Source organism: Caenorhabditis elegans, chromosome III (genome assembly GCF_000002985.6).
Source record: "Caenorhabditis elegans chromosome III".
Classification (NCBI taxonomy): domain Eukaryota; kingdom Metazoa; phylum Nematoda; class Chromadorea; order Rhabditida; family Rhabditidae; genus Caenorhabditis; species Caenorhabditis elegans.
The window spans coordinates 5,024,727-5,047,484 of NC_003281.10; the positions used below are offsets into that span (position 1 = coordinate 5,024,727).

The 22,758-nt window shown below is 36.1% G+C and overlaps 6 protein-coding genes, 2 long non-coding RNA genes and 2 other non-coding genes across 12 annotated transcripts; 7 read left to right on the forward strand and 3 right to left on the reverse strand.

Moving 5' to 3' along the window:
- Window positions 1-154: 154 nt before the first annotated feature.
- linc-2 lies at window positions 155-281 on the forward strand. The gene has a single exon (NR_101816.1). It is a non-coding gene; the product is annotated as a long non-coding RNA linc-2 (long non-coding RNA).
- pcf-11 lies at window positions 188-4,921 on the forward strand (the record flags this gene model as incomplete). 2 transcript variants are annotated; one of them, NM_065667.7, is made up of 9 exons in its annotated part: window positions 618-972; window positions 1,657-1,755; window positions 1,837-2,058; window positions 2,325-2,386; window positions 2,629-2,856; window positions 2,902-3,479; window positions 3,528-3,847; window positions 3,897-4,469; window positions 4,519-4,921. In NM_065667.7, the coding sequence occupies exons 1-9, from the start codon at window positions 682-684 to the stop codon at window positions 4,615-4,617; spliced, it is 2,472 nt and encodes an 823-aa protein (NP_498068.1). In that variant the 5' UTR covers window positions 618-681. The 2 variants fall into 2 exon arrangements, with proteins under 2 accessions (NP_001367577.1, NP_498068.1); NM_001379694.3 differs by lacking the exons at window positions 2,325-2,386; window positions 2,629-2,856; window positions 2,902-3,479; ... (1 more) ...; window positions 3,897-4,469; window positions 4,519-4,921 and adding an exon at window positions 188-254 and having other exon boundaries at window positions 1,837-2,304.
- Window positions 4,922-5,190: 269 nt separating this feature from the next.
- R144.19 lies at window positions 5,191-5,728 on the forward strand. Its single transcript, NR_167263.1, has 2 exons — window positions 5,191-5,321; window positions 5,490-5,728. It is a non-coding gene; the product is annotated as a long non-coding RNA R144.19 (long non-coding RNA).
- A 474-nt stretch (window positions 5,729-6,202) lies between these two features.
- On the forward strand, window positions 6,203-11,857 carry klp-6 (Kinesin-like protein). Its single transcript, NM_065668.6, has 13 exons — window positions 6,203-6,462; window positions 6,514-6,646; window positions 7,312-7,720; window positions 8,112-8,322; window positions 8,372-8,427; window positions 8,673-9,171; window positions 9,294-9,510; window positions 9,570-9,648; window positions 9,743-9,812; window positions 10,478-10,739; window positions 10,821-11,239; window positions 11,365-11,471; window positions 11,535-11,857. The coding sequence occupies exons 1-13, from the start codon at window positions 6,223-6,225 to the stop codon at window positions 11,617-11,619; spliced, it is 2,787 nt and encodes a 928-aa protein (NP_498069.1). The 5' UTR covers window positions 6,203-6,222; the 3' UTR covers window positions 11,620-11,857.
- srpr-2.2 lies at window positions 6,684-6,982 on the reverse strand. Its single transcript, NR_052302.1, has one exon. It is a non-coding gene; the product is annotated as an Unclassified non-coding RNA srpr-2.2 (non-coding RNA).
- Window positions 6,944-7,091, reverse strand: R144.16. The gene has a single exon (NR_052303.1). It is a non-coding gene; the product is annotated as an Unclassified non-coding RNA R144.16 (non-coding RNA).
- C45G9.6 (uncharacterized protein) lies at window positions 11,732-15,687 on the forward strand. Of its 2 annotated transcripts, NM_001379695.2 has the most exons (9): window positions 11,732-12,070; window positions 12,643-12,988; window positions 13,542-13,669; window positions 13,718-13,835; window positions 13,940-14,128; window positions 14,181-14,446; window positions 14,664-14,789; window positions 14,873-15,091; window positions 15,444-15,687. In NM_001379695.2, the coding sequence occupies exons 1-9, from the start codon at window positions 11,993-11,995 to the stop codon at window positions 15,561-15,563; spliced, it is 1,590 nt and encodes a 529-aa protein (NP_001367664.1). In that variant the 5' UTR covers window positions 11,732-11,992; the 3' UTR covers window positions 15,564-15,687. The 2 variants fall into 2 exon arrangements, with proteins under 2 accessions (NP_001367664.1, NP_741125.1); NM_171111.8 differs by lacking the exons at window positions 13,542-13,669; window positions 13,718-13,835; window positions 13,940-14,128; ... (2 more) ...; window positions 14,873-15,091; window positions 15,444-15,687 and having other exon boundaries at window positions 11,960-12,070; window positions 12,643-13,096.
- A 1,998-nt stretch (window positions 15,688-17,685) lies between these two features.
- On the forward strand, window positions 17,686-19,946 carry nlp-43 (Neuropeptide-Like Protein). Its single transcript, NM_171112.6, has 3 exons — window positions 17,686-17,857; window positions 18,665-18,744; window positions 19,605-19,946. The coding sequence occupies exons 1-3, from the start codon at window positions 17,744-17,746 to the stop codon at window positions 19,726-19,728; spliced, it is 318 nt and encodes a 105-aa protein (NP_741126.1). The 5' UTR covers window positions 17,686-17,743; the 3' UTR covers window positions 19,729-19,946.
- Window positions 19,947-20,282: 336 nt separating this feature from the next.
- C45G9.14 (uncharacterized protein) lies at window positions 20,283-20,941 on the forward strand. Its single transcript, NM_001038265.2, has 3 exons — window positions 20,283-20,516; window positions 20,595-20,714; window positions 20,762-20,941. Exons 1-3 carry the CDS (start codon window positions 20,371-20,373, stop codon window positions 20,925-20,927), a joined length of 432 nt encoding a protein of 143 aa, NP_001033354.1. The 5' UTR covers window positions 20,283-20,370; the 3' UTR covers window positions 20,928-20,941.
- Window positions 20,942-21,449: 508 nt separating this feature from the next.
- txbp-3 (Tax1-binding protein 3 homolog) lies at window positions 21,450-22,435 on the reverse strand. Its single transcript, NM_065670.6, has 2 exons — window positions 22,162-22,435; window positions 21,450-21,681 (listed from the first exon to the last, which is right to left on the reverse strand). Exons 1-2 carry the CDS (start codon window positions 22,414-22,416, stop codon window positions 21,562-21,564), a joined length of 375 nt encoding a protein of 124 aa, NP_498071.1. The 5' UTR covers window positions 22,417-22,435; the 3' UTR covers window positions 21,450-21,561.
- Window positions 22,436-22,758: the final 323 nt, after the last annotated feature.

A 22,758-nucleotide genomic window follows, 5' to 3' on the forward strand; every position in this document is an offset into this window, starting at 1 on the left:
GTCATCTTATTTTAATTAAAATTACTTGCTAATACACATAATTCTTGTACATGTTCCCCTCCATCATCTCCTTTTACCAATTTCCTTCATTCCATCCACAATCTCTCTCTCTCTCTGTTTTTACCTCCTCGTTTCTTGTTGCGTTTATTGATCCATTTTTTCACGTCACTAATCAATATTTTCCAGATACGCCGGACTCGACTCGAAAGACAGCGCGCAGACTGTTTGGTGCGAGAAGAGGCGGACCTCAGACGGTGTGCAGTCACCCTTTAAAAAATATACATTCCCTTCCCATTCCCCTATCCCCCTTCCTTTTATGATTTTGTCCTCATTTTCTCTAAAAAATAATAAAAATATATGGAAAGTCACTTTGTCAGCTAGACTTTGGGTTTCTTGACTACTCTTCAGTTGCGATTAGCATAATATTCGCGCTTGTTGTATCAAGCTGTTGGCTCGCCTGCGCGTTTGGAGCATCACAACTTCCTGTATGTTCGTGCGGAAGTTTTGAAGCTGCCCGCCGTTATTTAGTTTTTGCTCGGGACGGTGCTATAATCTCGTTGACTTCTCCCGTTGTATTTTTCACGCAGTTTTTATTTTTCAAAAATAATTAATTTCAGCACGTGAAAACGAATATCCGGGTTATTTTATTCACCTTCGTAAATATCACAATCAATATTCATGATGGAATCGGTCGAATCGGCAGCACGAGACTATCGTGAGACGTTGGCCGAATTGAGAAACAACAACAAGACTCAAATAAATCTGCTAACTATTCTGGCTGACGACTTCAAAAAAGCAGCTCCACAAATTGTTGAAGTTATTGAGCGGCATCTGACAACGTGTTCTCCTTCACAAAAACTGTTAGTGATGTACGTGTGTGATTCGATTTTGAAGAACGTTAAGAAGCCGAACGATTATGATGCACTGTTTGCAAGGAAAATCGTAAGCATGTTCGAGCATGCTTTCCGACAGGTAATATATCAAAATTAAAAAACATCGGTCTGTCTAATCTAAGCCTTCCATGAGGGTGAGTTTTTACCCTCCCTACCCTACCCTCTGCCCTACCCTACCCTACCCTATGCCCTGGTTTTACCCTGTATTAATTCATTTTTAACGTTTTCTTAGAAATTTCATTTCTAAAAACGAAAATTTTACAAATAAAGCGAATAATGCTTAAAATTCGTATTATTACGTGAAGGCATAGGGTAATGTGTCCATAAAATACCCTGTTCGGGTAAAGGGTAAAAAAGGGTATCAACGTGCCCTACCTTTTTTTTACCCTCACGGAAGGCTTAGTCTAATCTAGCAAAGCACGCAAAAATGCAATCCAACAACGTTTCGCCAGCTTTCATTGCGGTAGTTAACAGATTTTTCGCGCGCCTTTTTGGATCTAGAAGATAAGGTCAAAACTTTCTCAGCTACAGACCGGGTCTTGTCGCGATTGAGTACCGTAGTTTTCCACAAAATGTCCTGAGAAGTTAAAACGTTTTGTTTCCAATTTCGGTGTAAAACTTTTTCCTGCTACTTCGCACGACATTTTAGCGCGTATAGCTGAGAAATTTAAATGAAGTTTCGCAAAAAATATCTACAAAGTATGTCACGTTAATTTCGCTTGCAATTATTTTTCGAAATCATTTTGAATTCTAAACATTTCAGGGAGATGAAAGAATCCGTACATCGTTGTACAGGATACGAGTCACATGGGCCAGCACCACATTGTTCATGCCTTCAAAGTTATATGAGCTTGACATGAAGGTAAACTTTCAATTTCAGATCCTGAAATCGAGCTACGATTTCGCAATATCATTGCTAATGATATTAATATTTGTATTTCAGATCAATAAGCTTGACCCAAATTGGCCAATTTCAAATCCACAGACTGGTCGTGCACTTCGTGATGATCCACAAGTTATGGCTCCTTCTCAGAGTAGACCAGCAGGCAATGCCACCAGTCCAGCGGCTTCCACGTCAACGAATCGTGTATTTGTGAACCCAAAGTTCATAGGTTCATCCACACCTGGTGCAGCATCAGCATCAAAGACGGTCGTGGAAAAAACGGTAAAATATTCTTGTGAACTTTTATTTTCACACGTTTTTCAATGTATCACTTTCTATGTTTTGTCTTTATTTTTCCACATATCATCTGATCGTTTATTTATTATGAAAAAAAAAGAAATGCTTTATCTATCATTTTTCACCGGAATCATGGAAGTTGAGAAAATAAGCGACAGAATTGGCAAAAAACACAATATTCTTCGTCACTGTTCAAATAAATTATTTCCAATTGGGTGGGATATTTGTTGAAACCGCTTATGTTATTACAGAAATCACCTGGCACAGTAAACAAGGAAAAGCAAGTGAAGAAAGAACCAAAACAGGATCCACTGTAAGTTTAATGTCTTAGGCGTGTCTTGGTGTTACAATTTGGTATGTAATGAGAAGAATCGATGTTTTAATTTTGAAAAAAAGTAATTCAGAAACAAAATGAATGAAAAAAAAAATAAAATAAATCTGTGTGAAAGTGTAACATTGAATAAAATTTCACAGTAATTTTGTCATGATCAGCTAGTCCGAAATAACACGCTTAAAAGATTAGTTTTATTTCAGTTAACAAAACATTTTTTCCAGTGACAAACTACTTCCATCAAGCTCTGCATCCAAGACATCATCATCACCGGCTGGATTGAAGCGAAAATCAGCACCATCCGAGCATCCAAATGCTCCGATTCGCAAGAAGCCACAACAACCACCAAAGCCACAGACAGCCATTGATGAGGATCTCAGATCTATAAGCTTGACGAAGAAGCCGCCAGTTCCATCAGCACAAGATCAAGATTTCCGACCAAAGACTTTGAAGTGAGTATTTAGTCTAAACTGTTTTAAAAATCGAAAATTTTGCAGGCCAACATCAGTGATAGGATCTCACGCATTTGCCCCTGTAGCTGCTCCGATCCGTCCTATGATACCTGTGCCACCACCTGTTTCAGTGGCTCCATTTGTGCCTGCTCCGCCACTTTCGTCTGCTCCTCCATTCCAACATCCTCAACAACATCATCCACAACTTCCACCTCCACCAGTTCATCAAGGAATGGGAAGAGGATATCATCATAATTCGCCTCCACAAGATCCGGCACCAATCGTTCCAGTTCAAGCTCCACCTCCACAGCAACACCTTCCAGCTCCAGAGAACGTTTACTCGTCAGAACAACCGAAACTCGATGTTCCAGCCAACAACCGTATCTTTGTCGATGGAAAAGCTTATGAAGTGATGTTTGTCGATGATACTGCAGTTATCGAGCGTGGTGGTGCTCCACATCGTATTTATTTCGCTGGACCGCCAAGAAACCTCGTAATTGATGGAATCCCACACTTGCTTCAGTTTGACACTCCAACTCAAATTGACATATTAGGATCAAAGCATATGGTCAAGTTCGGAGCACCATCCCGCGAACTTTACATTGGTGGTCACCCATTCAAAGGTAAATACACATATTTTCACAGTTTTTAATTCATATTCGAACTTTCAGGTCAATTTGGAGGACCACCGATCATTGCAACGATCAATGGACGTCGTCATGAGATCCGATTGACTGGAAGTGCTCCAGAAGTTCGCATTGAGCCTGAGCCAGCATATCATCTTACTCATTTCTTGCACAAAATGCGCGAGGAGAAGAAGATTGAAATTGCATCGGAGAAGCCGGAGAAGAAGGAGGATTGGCTCTCATATCTGAAAAATTTGAGAACTCGTAATATATTGCCAGCTCCGGCCAGATCGCCATCTTCGCCACGCAACCAGACTCCACCACCAGCTAATCTTCCAATTCCGGGAATGAATAATGCTGGACAGGTAATTAACTATCAGGATTACAGTCTCTTAAATAATTTATTGTTTTCAGAGAGGAGGTTATCATAACCGTCATCAACCACAACAGAACGCTAGATGGGGTGGAGCGAATAAACAGCAGAATATACCACCACCACCATCTGATCCATCTCCAATTGGAAGTGGTGTTGAGAAGCGAAGTGCTCCACCGGCGGCCATCACAGATTTCAATATTCGTCTCTTGCAAATTCGTTACGACTCGGTCGTTGACGCGTTGATTACCAAGAGAGCCGACGCTTGCAAGTTTTGTGGAATGAGATTAGATGATTCTCAAGGAAAGTCAAAAGAATGGCAAGATCATATGGATTGGCATGTGAAGCAAAATTTGGCACGCCACGGGTCGAACAATTCGGCAGCTGTACCATATCGTCAGTGGTATCCATCGACATCCACTTGGCTTACACCACGTGCATCTGATGAAACGAATGAGCAAGAAGCTGATAAACCCGAGGAACCACTTCCAGGAGTAGCATCTTCCGGTGTTAAAACCAAAGAATGTTCAGTTTGTGGTGAGAAGTTTGACGAGTATTATGATGATGACGAGGAAACGTGGCGATTAAGGGACACAGTTAATGTTCACGGAAAGGTGAAAATTTGTTATTCAAAACTCGTGAATTTATCAAGATTCATTACAGATTGTGCATTCTGCGTGTGCTTCCGACGCAGCTCGATCACTCGACAACTCATCATTCTTCAACGACAGTGACATCAAAAAAGAGGAGCCGTTCGACTGAACATAATTGTTTTTTTATTGAGCCTTTTTGATGGGCATTGTCTAGTCATTGAAAATATTAACAGAAATTATAAAATTCACCAAAAAATTCATTAAAGCATTTTTCCATATGCTTTAAAATTTTCAAGCATACCAAAGTTTTCCTGTTTTCTTGTTTCGTTATGGGTTTTTTAGTTTTCATTTAGCTTACACCCCCCCCCCCCCCCCCCCCCCCCCAACGTCCCAGACAATTTCAACAAATCTTGGTTGTGATTCCGTTTCAAAACCTCACCTATACATTTTCTATAAATAAAGCAAATTATTTTTAAAAATACCTTTTATATATATTTTTCCTTTTCCACCCTCCAATTTATCACATTGAAAATAAAAATCATAAAACCCCCGTTTTTCAGAGTCGACGACTTCAATAATTTTTATTTGCTTTTTTAAAATTATTTTTTCGTTTTGTTTTTTTGGTCGAATAAATCTATTAAAATGGGAAATATAATTGTTTTTGTTCACATAACGAGAATTTCAGAGATGTAGGTTCTGGTCAATTCCGTAAATCACTGACACTCCAAAGTTATGAAATGCCGCAAAGACTACTGTAGGCAGTATCAATTGAATCAATTGTTAGAAACCTGTTTCGAGAAGTTTTGGAATATTCGTATTTCAACATTTTATTGGCTCTAAATTGTTCAAAAATCTCAAATTTTGGAAAGTTTGGTAAGTTGCCAAAATGACTAGATACTTTTAAATATCTAACACGTTTTGGAGTTTGCTACGATATTCGGGTTTTTTGGATAATTATATTCATAAGTAAAAAATCGGATAAATGCTGTCAAAGTTGAAATAAACTATCCGAGGCTTTATCAAAAAATCAATTGTTTTCAGAAATTCTGTGCATTTATTCAACTTTTTGTTCTCTGATTCCAATCTTCAATCTTCATTAAATACAACTTCATACAAATTTTTCTTCTTCACATCAAACACCGTTTGGTCCGTTTCCTTTCGTCGCTTGGAGACCTACATGGCAACATTGACTCCACGTGTATGTAGAAGAAGGGTCCCATTCTCCACGCTTTACTACACTCTATACTGAATTTTCCATTTATTTTCTTGTCCTTTTCATTTTAAAAACATTTTTCCGTTCGGATTTGTTTACAAATTTTGTTCTCTCTGATAGAAGTATTCAATTATTATACTTTTAATCTGTAAATTAAAAAAAAAAACTAAATCCTTTTCTCATATCACGGGAACAATAAATCATGAGAATGCGTACTTGGTGCATTTTATTTGACGCGCGATATCTCTTATCGAAAACTACAGTAAGAGCTTAAATATCTATTGTTATTTGAGTTCTTACTGTAGTTTTCGCTAAGAGATATCGCGCGTCAAATAAAATGCACCAAGTACACATTCTCATGATTTATTGTTCCCGTAATACCAACCAATTATTGCGACGCAATACCTTCATATACATTTTTTAATTTTAAAAATTTTTTTTAAAATATAGTTGAGATCCTTGTTGTAGTACGGTAGTAGTACGAAGATATTCCAATGTTTCTTTAAAAAAATTTTCCAACCAAATTTAGTTCTAAATTTATTAGTTGAACTTTTCAGAATAATGGGAAAGGGTGACTCCATAATCGTAGCAGTTCGGGTTCGACCTTTCAATGATCGAGAAAAGACAAGAAATTGCAAATTGGTAATTGAAATGCCAGATGAGGAAACAACAGTTATTCGAGATCCTAAAACAAACGATGAAAAACGATTTACATATGATCATTCATATTGGTCACATGATGGTTTCTCTGAAAAGAAAAATGGATATTTGGAACCTACGGATCCTCATTATGCGGATCAGGTATATATTATTAAGACTCCTTCTTCCGATTTGAAAATAATATAATTTCAGAGACGAGTTTTCGAAGATCTTGGCAGAGGTGTTCTTGCAAATGCATGGGCTGGATACAACTGTTCATTATTTGCTTATGGACAAACTGGAAGTGGAAAAAGTTATTCAATTGTAGGCTTCAAAAACAATAAAGGTAAACTGTAAATTCTATTTTAACTAAAAATTCCAAAAATGATAAGTGGTCTGAAGGTATCGAGAAGGCTGTGTATGTGTGTCAACTTACAAGCGCGGTCCGGCCACTGCACCACGCGGTCGCTTTTGTCTGCTACCTTTCGGTCCTGAACCATCCACGACTCCTTATGCACCCGGGACTAACCGCCTTCCGACAGTTATCCCCTGGTGACGTAGCGCTTGGCACGGACGCTCGGTCGACGTAGACGACGACATACACAGGACTCCTCCTCTCACTCCATCCACACTTATCTACCGTCAAGAAGCTGACTCACAAGCGCCCGCCACGACGCTCGGTGGTTTTTCGCAACCAACTGGGAAATATAAGCGAGAGGCAAATGGAGAGAGTGAACAAGAGAAGAGAACACAGAGTGGCCGTCCTAGACCCTGCAGAGGCCATCACGCCTAATATTTGCCAATTTGCGCGCGTGAGTGGTGTTGCAGGGATTTTAAAACATAGGCTGCCTGCCTTAGACTTACTAAAACAGTATAAATGTGCATATTTCATTTCTATAATGTCTCGTAGGACCTATAAAACGTCGGGCGCAAGAGAACACGACTCATTATCTTCTAGAATTCTACTGGGCACCGATAACATTGGGATTTAAATTTTAAAATTTTTTGCAGGAATCGTGCCAATAGTTTGTGAGGAACTATTCAAGCAAATTGCGGATAATAAAAAGAAAAATATGCAATTCGAAGTTTTCGTTTCAATGATGGAAATCTACTGTGAAAAAGTTCGAGATCTTCTAAGTTCAACTCCACCGCCAAAAGGTGGTCTGAAAGTGAGAGAGCACCCAAAAAATGGGTTCTACGTGGAAAATCTAACAACAGTCCCGGTGAACAGTTTCAAAGAAATTGAAGCAAAAATTGAAGAAGGAACGAAAAGTAGGACTATTGCGGCAACACAAATGAATGCAACAAGTAGTAGAGCTCACACAATTGTGAAAATAACATTTAATCAGAAATCTAGTAAGCAAGCTGGAGGTACATCGATGAAGAAAAGTGAGATTAATTTGGTGGATTTAGCTGGAAGGTTCGTTTTTTCTTTCCGGCAGGCTTTGATGCCTGCCTCAAGCCTACCTACTTTTCATACCAAAACACTTGAAAAAGCTACAAATTTTTTGAAAATAACATGTTAAGTACAGTTTTTGCAAATTGCTATATTTTGTGGTCTTTTTGAGTAATTGCGAGCATTGCTACAGGTTCTAATACCTACAATATTAAAATACAAAAAAACTGTTGAAACACAATTAAAATATAGAAAGCAGGGTGTGCGGCAAACCTCAAAATTCGCCGAGCTCGGCAAACGGCAAATTGGCAAATTTGCTGCACACCTCTGATGGAAAGCATAGAAAAAACATTGATATTTAAATGATGTGCAATAAAAATATTTACCACATATCGATAATTATATTGATTTTCAGCGAACGTCAATCTGCAGCTGGAACTGAAGGAGATCGTTTGAAAGAGGGAATTGTTATCAATCAATCACTGACAACACTTGGAAGAGTTATAAAAGCTCTTCATGATTCACAAAAGGCTAAAAGCGGAAAGAAAACACAAATTCCATATCGAGATTCTGTACTGACTTGTTTGCTGAAAAACGCACTTGGTGGAAATAGTAAAACTATTATGGTAAGGAATTATAGTTGAATTGGTTATTTTTTAATACAAGTTATTTTAGATCGCAGCAATATCTCCAGCAGATATCAATTTTGAAGAAACACTTTCCACGTTGAGGTAGGATATTCAATTGTTTTTATTTTTCTTTGAGCCTGAGTTCTAGGCACAAAATAACCGGCCTGCTTGTCTACATACTTACCTACTGAAAAGGTATTTATGAACCTTTCGTTTCTTATAGTTTTTGAACTTCTATGAGATTAATTGAAATTGCAAGGCCGTAGACAGGCGCGTACGCAGGCAATCACAAACACCTGAATACTAGCAACTAGAGTTACGCAACAACCAACTTTCAATAAATTCAGATTTGCTGATCGTGCAAAGTCAATTAAAACGAATGCAGTGGTTAACGAGAATCAAACAGAACGAGCTCTTCGTGAACTCCGAGAGGAGAACCTTCGTCTTCAAAGTCAAATCCAGGGTGGAACTGCAGGAGATGCCAGTAATGAAGAAATCGAGAAACTTCGACGCCAACTGGCTGAAAATCAAAAAGAAATGGAAGAAATGGAGAAATCCTGGCAACAGAAAATCGCAGAAGAAGCAGCCAAACATGCCAGTGGAGCAAGTGAAAAAGTGGAGATGGAGGCGAAGAAGAAGAAAATGTGTCATTTATGGAATCTGAATGAAGATCCTGCATTGACAAATGTCATTGTTCATTTTATTCCAGTCGGAGAATCCGTGGTTGGGAATAAGCCAACAAGTTCTGGAAACTTTATTCAAATGAGTGGATTGTCGATTCTTCCACAGCATGTTACACTAAAGAATGATGGAAATAATCAAATACATTTAAGTCCTTGTTCAGAGGTTTGTTCCAAATTCTAGAAAATTGCATGTACCTTCAGAAATCATAGAATAGTATTTTTGAATTTACTTGTTTGGAAAAACCATAATATATTTTGAAAACATATAGCATAAATTCATTTCAGGACTTGGACATTTTTATAAACGGAAAACCAGTTCATGGTGAGACACAACTGCAACAAAATGACCGTGTATTTTTCGGTGGAAATCATTTGTACGTATTCAATAATCCCACTAAAAAAGGTATACGAACTGATATCACTTATGAGAATGCTCAAGCTGAAATTGCACAAAATCATGCCGCAGCTCTAGGAAACAGAGGGCTCGGAGGTGGATCTAAAAGTAAGATTTTCGCTAGACAATTTTGATTTTTAATCGATTTTTAACAATTTTTGTTTCAGGAGATTTAATACTTGAAGAAGAGCTTATGTCAACACTTCCATTAGTTCAGAGAGCTAATGCAATGGCCACTGAGTTGGGGTATGTTCATTTTAATCAAAAAAATTTCCAAAAAGTCCCTTTTTCCCAAAACTACACATTTTTACGATTACTCAACTAATAACATATTTTTCAGCCGAAATGTGAAATTTGAAATCGTTTTGGTGTCACCTGAGATGCGCGGGTTGACTAGTGGTCTAACAGAGGTAAGTCTGACATCATATGCTCTACAACTTTTGAAAGTCGACCTTAACCTGACTTGAATCCACCCACAAAATATGATTTACTTGAAATTTGAGAGCTGGAAAATGTCTAGTTGGTGTAGATGTTAGGTGACCAGAATTTGAAAAGTTTGAAAAAAAAACATTGAACAGAAATATTAATATACCAGCCGTGGACCGCACCTTCGGCGCGGCCCCCGACTTCTGGGGCTGAAAATTAATTTTTTATGAAACTACCGTAACCCTACAGTATTCCTACCGTACCACTATTGTACCACTACAGTACCCCGACTATATCCCTACACTAACCCCAACTCACTATCCCTCCAGAAGCCAAAACTTCACAGACTACAAAGACTACATAGACTACAAACTATGGACACACAGAATAAGCGCTTTATATATAGTAAATGATATATAGTTCACTTCAAAAACTATAATAGGTTTCAAAGACTGCTTGTCTCGTGCCTTGCCTACTGCCAAAGTAGACTTCAAAATAATTGTTTTCTTGAAAAAAAGAGACTCTTAAAGTACCCTCTGTGCAAACTGCAAACACCCTAGTAGGCAGGCATGTGGTAGGCAGGTTGTATATTCAGATACCTAAACCATCATAATTAGTGAAAAACTATTCAAAATGATACTTTTTATAGATTTGGGTAAAAGTACATAATATCTCGGAAGACACCTACTTTCTTTGGGAAAAATCTCGATTCATGAATCGTTACTACGGAATGCAAGAGATGTATGAAGCAAAACAAGATGGTAGTGAGGATTGGAATATGCCAAAAGAAAGAGATCCATTCTATGAACCACCTGATTCCCCAGTGTTCATTGCGTCTTCTGTCGTATTTTTGCAAAGTTTGGCGTATTTGATTGATGTGGAGGAACAGTTTCCAATCGTTGATTTATCAGGTGAATTTTTAATCTAAAATATATATCTAAAATAGGAGCTCAATGTGACCATTAAAAATCTCTAAATGTTCTATTTTCTAGGTCAAGAAATAGGCCTACTAACAGTAGGTCTCTCCCCGTGTTCCACAACAGGAAAAGAACTTCGAGGAGAATATGTTGAAGATCCTGATCAACTTATCGGAAAGAACATTGCTTTCAAAGTGAAAGTAATTTCAGCTGTCGGTTTACCGAGACGAATTTTAAAGTCAAATTGCAAATATCGATTTTTTGGATCAAAAAAGATGACAACCACGGCAACTGTATCCGGAAATACTCCAGCCTACGGTCACGAAGAAACATTTCAATTTAAGCCGGTCACAAAAGAAGTAGCCGATTATCTAGCAAATTCCAATTTATATATCACATTCTGGGGAACACAAAGACCTCGTGGGGCAAGTAGTCGAAAGAATAGTATATCTACAATTGGAAGTAATGAAGCAAGAGAAGGACCCAATAAAGCGGTGAGTTATATATATTTTTAAAAATATATTTCCTCATGGCGGTGTACTGAACCAGTACCGAAGGTTACTATCGTAATCATTTTTGATCTGCACGAATATATTTTCTTTTTAAATTTTTTTTCCAGAAGCGTGTTGAGAGATTGGTGCATCAAGCGAAAACTTCGGAGAATCGAAACATTTCTGTAAAAGCCCTGGAGACAGTACTCAAAGGTGTTGATGACAACGAGAATCGGTAAGCTTAATGATGCATAACATTCCGATTTCAAAAATACAAAAGAGAAGACAACTTTTCCAGAAAGACACGCAAACAGTCGATGAAGAAGGCCGGTTCGACGACAATCAAAAGTCGGAGTGGATCGAAGAAACCAAAGGCGAAATAAGGGAAATTTGCATAAATCACAACTTTTTACGGTGGCTACCAAATGGGGAGGGCAAATAGAGAAGATGACTAACACACACTTTTTTTGACCAAATACTCTTCTTGTCACCTTTTTCGGTGTGATTCGTCATTTTTCTGTTTAGGTTTTCAACTCTTATCTCAAAATCAAATCAATCGGTTTTATTTTTCTGTTTGATCTACCACTGACTTTTTTGATAAATATTTATCCATCCTAGAAAGTTCAGTAAAAGTTCGGTTATCACAAAAGTGTGAAGAGTAAACAAAGAGACGGCTTGATATATAAAAGTCTGTGGAACAAAAGTAAAGACAGAGAGAGAGCAAGATTAGCTCTTGGTAATTTGAAACTTTGCAAAATGATTTTGGCTCTTTTGTTATTGTGCTCAACGATTACGCAATTTTCTGATGGATACGTGATTGGTGGTGGAACACAGGTAGGTCGTTGCCTTATGACTGCCTGCCTACGTGCCGCCTTTTCTATATTTCGGTGTTTCCGAGACAATATTAGCGAATAACCTGCAAATGACAGTTTTCCTTTTTTGCTATTAATTTATAAATTTGTACACCCGATAAATGAAGAATTTCGTTTCCTCATGAATTTTGTAGATCAATAGAGTAAGCAAATACTTGTAAATTTTAGGGAGTATTTGTTCAAATTCGTGCTGCTAACCCACTTAGCTTCTCAAGTTGTGATCACTTACTTTTAGTCACATTTTTTTCAAATAATCATAGAGGAACGGGAACACATGTAGACTGTACTACATACATTTTCTGCAAGAAGTTGTGTTCCTGCCTAATGCCTAAGGGCTTACCTACTTTGGATGTGTATGTATATCTTCAATTGACTTATTGACGTTAATTGACAAGTTGAAATAAAAAGAGAATCTACATTTTTAAATGCACCGAAACCCATTTAGTAGGTAGCAGGCAGGCATGTATACCTAAAATTTGAAAAAGTTTATTATCCACCCCAAATATCCATATCTCAAAACTAGAGCATTTTCAGCCAGGAGGAAACCAAAACAACCCAAACAGTCCAACGTATAATGGAGGAATCGGTGGTGGAGTCTACCCGGGTGGTGGAGGAAACAACGGAGGAGTTCAAAGAGACGAAGGTGGTTACTGTAACAGTAATACCGACTGTAGATCCGGTCTCTATTGTACGGCTTCTGTAAATGGTGTAAAAATATGTCTATCGACTAGCAATGGAGGTGGTGGAAATGGATTCCCATCTGGAAATGGAGGATGTCAGACTTCTTCAAATTGCCAATATGGTTCAGTTTGTGTCGTTACCAATGGTCAGGGCAACTGCCAAATTCAAACAGGAGGATACGTGTCTCCAGCAAGACAGGGTATGGTCAGATATCCATCATCGAATAGTATTACTGTCGGTTAATCGTTTTGTTGTTTTGTCTCAATGTATATGCCTTGTCCGTGTTAATAAATGTTTCATGCACTACACTCTAATGAAAATGAAAAATTTGTACTAACAATGACATTTTGGTGAGGAACTGCACACACACACAGAAGGGCATAAGGAGGGCGATTGAAGAGGCAAATAACAAAGCCCTGTCCACGCCTCTACCAGGTTGAATTTTATGTGCTAACACTCTATACGAAAATAATTTAAATGTGAAGTAGCGTCTGTGGGTTTTTGATCTAAATTACAGAAAAAGCCTAAAAAAACTGAATAAACCTGTTAAAAAGTTGAATGAATTTTTTCCATTTTTGCGAAAAATCAAATTGAATTTGAATTATTTTTGAACTCCTGTGCAAATTCATAAATTAGTTTTGACATTATTCGAACAATTTCTGTAATGTTTGATTTGAAAACTTCGATAATTTTTCCATAAATAAAACTTGGTTTGACGAATCTCTAAAATCGATATAGATAATCCATTCCAGACTTCAACGAAGACGTATTTTCAAAAAATGCTCCCGAACCAGGAAAAATAAACAGTGGATGTGAGAGAGACGCAGATTGTGATGATGAACTCTCGTGTACAATGTATTTTGGAGAAATGATGTGTAGAGTGAGTTTTATAAGAGTTCAAGGTTTCTGAAATGTTTGAATATTGAAGTCACCAATCAAACCACTAATACCTCTTCGTTGTGAATCAGATGCCGAATGCCCTTCAACAGAATATCTATGTGTTTTCAGTACAGCTATGCAAGACAGAGTTTGCTATAAATATGGAGGTACGCTTTTTTAATATCAGATGTTGGATTCTCATAGTTCTCATAAAAATGTGTCCTTGTAGCCAAATATTTGAACAAATTATCTTAGTCATTACAATTTTCAGACGTCGTGACAGATGGGTACGTCATTCCTATCAAACATAAAATCTCAATGGAATTAAAGAAATCAACAACAACATCCTCTCCACCAATAACCACCACGCATCTGTCTAAACCAGAGGAATCAAATGGACTTTTTGCCGAATCAGAGGCAATCTTTGAGCAACCAGGAAGTCTTTTGACTTCTGCCCTTCGTAAGTCCATTTTTTATTTGATGGAAATTCAGATAATTGTCAGAATTCTCAGAAAAACGCGCAGATAAAATGTCTCAAAATGGGCCAACACCTCCGATGTATGTAAAAATGAGTGACATTCCTTCTGAACATGTGATTGCTGGACAGCATGACGGAGAGGCTGTAAGAATTACAAAAGTAGTTGTGAAAGAGGAAAAGGAAATGGAAGAAAATGGTGAAACTAGAGAAAAAGTGATTCCCAAAATCGGAGAAGGAGTGGGGATGGTTGATGATGAACCAATTGATCCAATGGCAACTGTATGTCAATTTGATTATCATGTAAGTTGAAAAAAAGGTGGCTAATAAAAATTCACGTTCCAGGACTATATGCTGGAATATGTCTAGTATTGAATGAAGAACTACATAGGCGTTCGGAATCAGTTTTAGAAAAACCACTAGTTTACTGTTAGTGCACTTTTTTACATGATAAAACTTCTGACAATCGTTATAATAATAAATGTCAAAAACTAACAATATTTAAACCTTGATTTTTCAGTGTCGAATGGGAGAGAGCTGCTCTGGCCGAGTTCGGTTTGTTGACCGTAATGTTACAGTTTGTCGCTATGACATGTTCAAAAAACATCGTCAATGCCTCTATCATTCGGATTGTATATCAGGACAGGTGACTTATTTTTTAAACATTATAACGGAAGTGTTCTAGTTCATTACTCATTTCCTTCTATAATAATTTAATTCGATTTCCAGCGATGTACTCCAACAGGCAGAGACATTGCAACTTGTGAGACAGATATTTCCGCAACGATTGGTTCAATTCAATGTTTTTACGATTATGAGTGTTCCGGTGGTGAGAAGTGTACTCTTGTTGATGAGAAGGAACGCAAATTTGTTTGTCGACCATCACCAACTTCCGATCCAAGAATGAATCAGATATGTACTACAAACTCGCAGTGTCCATTCCAACAGGTTTGTGCAGAAAAGAATAATGCAGAATTACTGAAGATAACAATTTCCATGTATATTTTTGAATCCAACTTTACACAAAATTCTGAAAGTTATGGATGTTTTGTGTCTCAAAATTCTAAAAATTTATCTGTCCCGACCTATTTTGAGGAGTCTGTTTCAAATGTTATTTGAAATTCAAGAATAAGCTCAAATAATTTCCTTGCCAGTTTCGCACATATCTTTCCAACGCAGCCATATTCTGAATTTGCGTTTAACATTGATAAAACTTGGCTGATCACTGAAATAGTTGAATAATTTTGTGCAAGAGATTTACCGAGTTTCCTATAGTTATTAAATTCCGTTACAATACCAGGTGTGCCGTCAATCAGGAGGAGTATCATTGTGTGTCGATGTGTCCATTGCGAGAAACCCTGCATTACTCCATGAACGTCTTTGGCGATTCTTACGCAATTTCATCTTGCGGACACTTTAACGGTTTCCGCCATTTTTACGACTTTTAATTTATTTATTCTCCATCCTTCAACTCGTTCCGTTATCCCGTCACTTTTTTCTTTTTTTCCATTTGTTTATGTCAAGCTATAAAATTGAAATTGATTATTTGCATTAATTGGTTGGAGAAAGTTCTGGAATTTGAGGAAGTTGAATAGGAATTTTGGAATTTCTATTGCTGAAACATTAAAAAATCATAGATTTATATACTGAAAAGAAGACTTCCTGAACGGAATTTTTCAAAAATTATAGGGTCCCATTGTACATAAGGAACTCAAATTTTCCCCTTGTCTACGTTCCTTCATCCCTTCAATACCAATAATTTGTCAAAAGTTGATTTTGAAAAGTAGAAAAAAACGTTTTGTTTTTGCCGACAACTTGAAATTATTTACTAAAAAATACAAACCACCGGAACTCGTAAATCAAGGCTCAACACGGGACGCCTAATGGGAAATTGAAGCAGAGGGATACGGGCGGCACTGAAATTTTTTTTGTTGGTTTTTTGTTGTATGGAAACCTTCATATGAAGTTGGACTTTGGTTTACAACATTTTGAAGTCTGTTTCATTTAGTGAGCACATACTTGAGCACAGCCTTCAAGGTGATCTCACATACCTAATACATCAGTTAAACTTTTACTGTACACACGCTAGGCAGGCATTTAGGCAGGTAGGTATGAACCTCGGTTCCGTGAAAGGTCTAGATTAAATTTTTCGAAGCAAAAATTTTAAAGCAAATGATTGAATCCCAAAAAGTTATAATAATCATCAAAAGCACATGAAATTTTCGAATGTTGTTCAAATCCTCCGAACAGCCTGCATAACAAATATAGCATACCAGAGCTAAAGTTTAAAAGGGTAGAGTTCAAAATTTAGGAAATTTCCGAAGAATTTTCAAAGACGTAAATTTGAGAACTGCCTACTTTGTAAATTTTCAATTCCTTCCTCTTTCTCATGACTAGATTTCCACTCGGCTTTTGAGAACAGGAAATAAAAATCTTGAAGATTTATTATTAAAAGTGTACCAAAATCCAATGATGCTCCGTTTCAAAATTATGATGAAACAAAATTGGAAATAAACCATGATTTTTAATTTATTTTATATGATTAAAATTGTTTTTACCGAACAGATCTTTCAAAATTGCATTTCAGATTTGAAAAATCAATAATAGACTCCGCCTATATCTTGGTTTTGGTATTTTCGTCGATTATTTTTTGAAATAAAAAAAGATTTTTGGCAAGAATTGCACTCGGCTTCAAATCAAATTTTTCAACAACCGAGTTGAAATGCTAATATCCTGATCTTTTGTTTTTCTGATCCTTCTGCCGACTTCTTAGAATGGCATAAAACTCTTGGAAATGCATTGGAATAAATGTAGTAGTCATCAGTTATAACCGACACATTTCTCTTTATTTTTGGATGTCATATTCTCAAGCTGCAAATATTTACTTTTCCTCCTTCTAATCCCATCTTTTCATGCTTTTTTATACCTACATCAATAATCGTCATCTAATCTTGTTCCTTAGATTTTATTTTTTATTTGTAATGATTCACGGAAATCATAAAACATAACAAAGATTTCCAGATTTCAAGACTTTTTCAAGTTTTTATGTAAAAAAATAGGAAATATTTTTTCTGACTATGTGAATCTTGCAAAAGATGAACATTGTCAGTCTTCGTTTATTTTAAAATTTTGCATACCTTTATACAGAATGGTTAGGAAAAATTATTTTTTAGCATAAAGTTCGAATTAATTAGTGTTCGAAAGTAATATTTCACATTCCTTCGGATTGAGTAATCACTATTAAAATTTTTTATGTTCCGATTTTCCATGCAAGATATGGAATTTCGAAAATGTTCTGATAAAATCATCAAATTAGAAACTTTTAAACTAAAAAGCTCAAATTCTAGCACATTCTTTTTTCTCTTTAGATTTTTTTTTCTCACCTTTTGAATATTTCACAAACTGTTCTTTCTTGACGTCATCTATTCATTTCCCCTAGTTACCATATTCTTCTCCATCTCCTCTCAACGCCTCCACGCTGAAAAAAGGGCGTGGCGTCGAATTTCGAAATGGGCGGAGCCGGGAGCTGGGAAGCGCCTCCTAAATTCAACATTCCAGCATCGTTCTTCACTCATTTTTTGAAACGACGGGCTCGGAAGTATGTCGTTGGCTCAATCTACCTTCTACCTTCTATTTGTTGCATTTTTGGCAGTTGTGATCGCTGTAACAGCTGACAAACAACAGTCGGCTTATGATTTGGAAACACCTATTTCAGTAAGTTCGGGAATACCGTAATTATTTTTTTAAAATTAATTTTTTTGTTTTTGGGCTTTGAAATCAATTATTTCGACTATTTTGAAACTTTCAAAGTGTACAAAAGTTGTCTGTCTTTAACTTTAAGTGTTTTCAATTGACAATATCTTGTTTTCGTTTTTAACTTATAAAAACCTGGTAAAGTACAAAACATGCAGCATAATAATGTCTACGTTTCTTCAATTAAAACAGATTTCCTATTTTGAAAATCAAAAGAGTTAGGAGATTTTAAAGTTTGAAGATTCTACTATTTTCAAAGAAAATGTTGTTAATTCAATTCAAGAGTATAGAAAATGTTTTGACTGCAAGGCTTCAAGGGTTACTGTAAAAGAAATTATCAGGCGTGTGGAGACCGCACAAAATTTCACACCTGGGTATATATTTATAATCGCCAAAACCGGAAACCGTGGTAGGCACGTAGGCAGGCATTTTGGTGACTGTCTCTAAGACATGAAAGCGATAAAATTATTACTACACTCTTACTGATTAATTCATAAATGATAATCTAAGATATTCACACAAAGTTCAAATTCCTCCCTCTCATAATTTCATTGCTCATTTAGAGTGAATAATTGCTCAGTCTCATGCGATTGACCTTTTTTGTTGAAAGCTCGTTGATACTGATGTACGCATGTTGACATTTGTACATTTAACATTTACATATACATCACGACCACGGGGACAAAAAGTGTCAGGAAAAGTGTCAAATTTCGTGTGAAATTTGAGTGTTCGGATCAGAAATGGGTCAAACTTTTTGAGTATTTGCAGGCTTACAAACGATTCTACTCATGGGAGGATGCAAAGAGGGCGGCTTCATCTGAAGAAGGAATGAGGAATAAGAGAAAACAGTGAGTTGATGAGGATAATAGTTTTTTTTTGGGTTTTTGTCAGTCCTGGACGGGCAAGGGATGAGTACCAATCGAGGCGATCAATTTTTCCCATAAAAACCTGAATTTTAAAATGTTCCCTGAGCCTTGTAATTGTCTGGTATACAGCTATAGATAACTTTTTTGTTGTTTTTTCCCCATTTATAAATTCAGCATTTCAAGAAATTGACAGCACAATATGTCAATCTTTTTGTTTTTCTAAAAGTTTTCAGTTTACTCGAATCGAACATAAAAGGTAGACAAAAAGGTCCACTTCCTTTTCATTTAAAATTCAGTTTGAAAACTAGAATAGAATTCAAAATCCAAACTTTCCGACCCTGGAAAACCACTTAAAACCAACGATCAAAAATTGGCGAAAGTTGGGAGTTACTGTAGTGTTTTTCAAAAAAAAACTAATTCCAAATGAAAAATAGATCCAATTTGTCGCATCAAGCAAACGAACAAAGAAATTGAGCACAGAGAGGTGCACAAATGAAAGTAACGTTGACTTATGTATATATCTATTTTTTGACTGGAGCTTTTGGATAAACATTTGAGGATGGTAGCTTGCAGAAATAAGTTAAAAACATTGTTGTATAGTTTTTTTATTAGAGTTTTTATGATTATTGTCCCAGGGCCATAAAATGGAGGGGGAATAACGGACAGTGGCGCTCGATGGGGGCGAACAACGGGCGCCCCATATTTTCCCTGTACTCCCTTTAGTCGCCTTTGTTGCTAAAAAAATCAGAAGGTAACCGTGATCGGGATGGGGGACCGCCATCAACTCACAGAGTCACAAATTGAACGAGCGAATTTCCAGCTTTTAATTTAATTTTTTCCAGATTTTACGCATGGGCCGGAAAACGATCATCGGCACCAGTTCACTATTTTGAAGACTCAATTGCCCAAGAAGCTGGACCATCAATGGAAAAAAGGAAGCAGTTTTACGCATGGGCCGGGAAATAACTCAAATATTATTTTTCTAAAAATACAATGACAGTAGCATTATCTGTTCTTTTCTCTGTGTGTGTATGTTTCAACTTCTGTCTCTGAATCTCACAATCTCTACCTATTTTTGTTTTTTTCCTGATCAACAACTCTGACATCTTCTTCTCGATTTCCTTTCATTTTTAATTTTTTGAATCATGAATTTTGAACGACTCAATAAAAATGGACTCAGTTTGAGTGTTTTGGATGATTGTTTGAAGCAATGCTTCCGACATACTGTATAGTATCTATTGATCAACTTTGCAAGCATATCTCGGTCAAATTTTGATTTTAGTGAAAAACTTGAGTTAAGAACATGAAATGTTCATTGTCTTCAAACACACTCGAGAATTCTAAATTGCGCAGTACATTATTCCACTTTGATTAACTTTACAACCTCCACTTTCAGTTATTATAAAATTTTTCTTCTAAATTAATATTCCTGTTGGAAAGTACATGAAACGATTGTAAAAACTCTTACAAGGAAAGATTTTCATTTCACCCTGCAATTCGTAGTTGTACTAGAAAATTTCAGGAACTGGCCAGCAAACATGGGATTTTCCAATTGAGCGCACCCAGAAATCTCCTCCATGAGCACATTCACATCCAGTATACATCAAAATGGCTTCATCCCAAAATGCAATTGATTTTTACCTATCCGAAGTAGATGCTCGAATTGCGGAGAAACAAGCTCAACTAGAGGAGGCGCTGGAAAAATCTGAAAACGTGCGAAGCCATGCGGAGACAATTCAAAATTTTATTGGAAAGTTAGTTTTTTTTTTCGAAAAACAAGAATAATTGAGTTGGTATTTTCGGTGGAAAAGTAATAATTGAGTATTTTTTAGATATTCCAATTTCGAGTCAAGAGTCAAAGACTTTCAAAATGAAATTGTAGAAATGGACCGATTGATTGCAGAAAAACAGGAAGAAATTGACGAAAATCGCAATTTTTCGAGGAGAGAAGAGTTAGTTTTTCAAAGTTTTAGGAACAGAAAAAACCGAGATTTTGCAGAGTTCAAATGACGAAATTAATGGAAAAATTAGAAAAAGTGACGGAAGAAAGAAAACAAAAAGAGAGAACTTTGCTGAAATTATATGAAGAAGAAGGGAAAACTATGGATTCATCCGATGATGAAGATAATATTAATTTTGAATTTCAGAGTTCTGATAAAAATTGAATGTTTCTAGTTTTTAAAAGTTTTAAAAAATACTATTTTATTATTTTCGAGATGATTCGAGAAGACTTTAGTATGTACTACAAGTTTCATTTGCATATAATACTACATTTTGTTAGTACATCACTTTTTCTGTGTTTACACAATTGAATTTGTTCCAAGAATCCATCAAGTGAAATCACGTGTGTTCCTTTTAAACTACAGTAATCCTTGTAGTAAATTTGAAATTCATTATTTAGATTTAAAAACATTTTCAGAGTGTATACACAATTCAAATAAAGTGAAAGCAACAAAGATTTTAATATCCCAACTAGTTTAAAAGTGGAAAAAATGTTTTAATTTAACAAATTTATTGCGACAGATTTCAGATTTATAATTTCTTTTGTTTTACTTTATTTTTTACATTGAAATAATTCATTTTTGTATGATAAAAATTTACAGGCAATTATGAAATTTTCAGTTCATTTTTCCAAACACGAATGACCAATTTTTCTTGTCAAATGATGCATTGTGTCGTCAAAAAAGTAAAATTTTTTATTTTTGAACCCGATAAATATCAAAATATATGCGCAGAATTGAGTTTGAGAGATAATTGAAAAGGGCAAGTTTGAATGTGAACGGAACAAATGAGATTGAGTTAATGAAGACTGACAGGAGGAAGATCGGCTCTTGCAACAAGCATATGAAGTACTTTTGATTGTTTGATAAACTTCACAGCTCGATCATGAGTCATCATTGTGAAATCTGCTCCATTGACCTGAAAATAGAGAATATTATTTAGTTGGGGTGTCCGTTTGTTAGAGGATGTTCTCAATATCATCTAGAAAAATTTTGAGGAGTTTTCAATTTTTTGGAAACTTATGTTAAGCTAATGTTCGAACGTTCTTGAGTTTGTCTACCAAAAATTTTTTAATTGGCCAAATGTTTAATTCACTTCAGTTTAATTCACGCAAATTTATGTTGAATGAGAAAATATTGCCTAAGAAGAGTACTGTAATTTCAAATTCTCATTTCTGCTGAATTTTCATCGATTTTGCATGGTTTTTTGATGAAAGTATATTTATTTATTTGAAATATAACAACACAAAAATTTCCAAAAACTCATGAGAAAAACTATGCAAGATCGATGAAAATTCGGCAGTAAGTTTACAGTACTCTTAATTAACAATGTATATGTTGGCAAGAAAGTTTGATCATTTGTCTCTGGGAAAAGAAAACTTAAAAATTTCATAATTACCTGCAGAATCTTATCATGCTTTCTCAATCCAGCCACATCCGCCGGCGATCCTGATTCGACGTTTGTGATATAAACTCCAGAATCCGGATATTTGAATGGCGCTTTTGTTGGATCTTGATCAATTCCTCCACCAATTTTAAATCCAACTCGAATTGTGACTTGTCCATGAGCATCAATAACTTCTTGTTTGTGCAATTCAACAGCAATTGACAAACATTCAATTGCTTCTCCTGGCATATGACCATATGCTGTCATTGTATTATTTTTTTTTGATCTGAAAATTGGAAAGTATTTAAAAGTGAAATTGAAAAGAAAATGAGGTTTTTTGTTCAAAAACTAATGTTTAAATGTGTCGGAACACGGACAAAGATGAAACGCACACATACAACATGAGGTGTGACTCATTGTCTTCAACCCCCTCTGGTCTCCATTTTTCTTACACTATCTCATCTTCCTACTCTCATGGCCGAATTTGCATACATTTTTACTCAATTCCGTTCGGATTGTCATTGAGATGGCGACCTTGTACAAGTGTTGCCGATAAGAGAATAATTGAATTGGTGGCCGTGGAAGAGAAATTGAAAAAATAAGACCAAA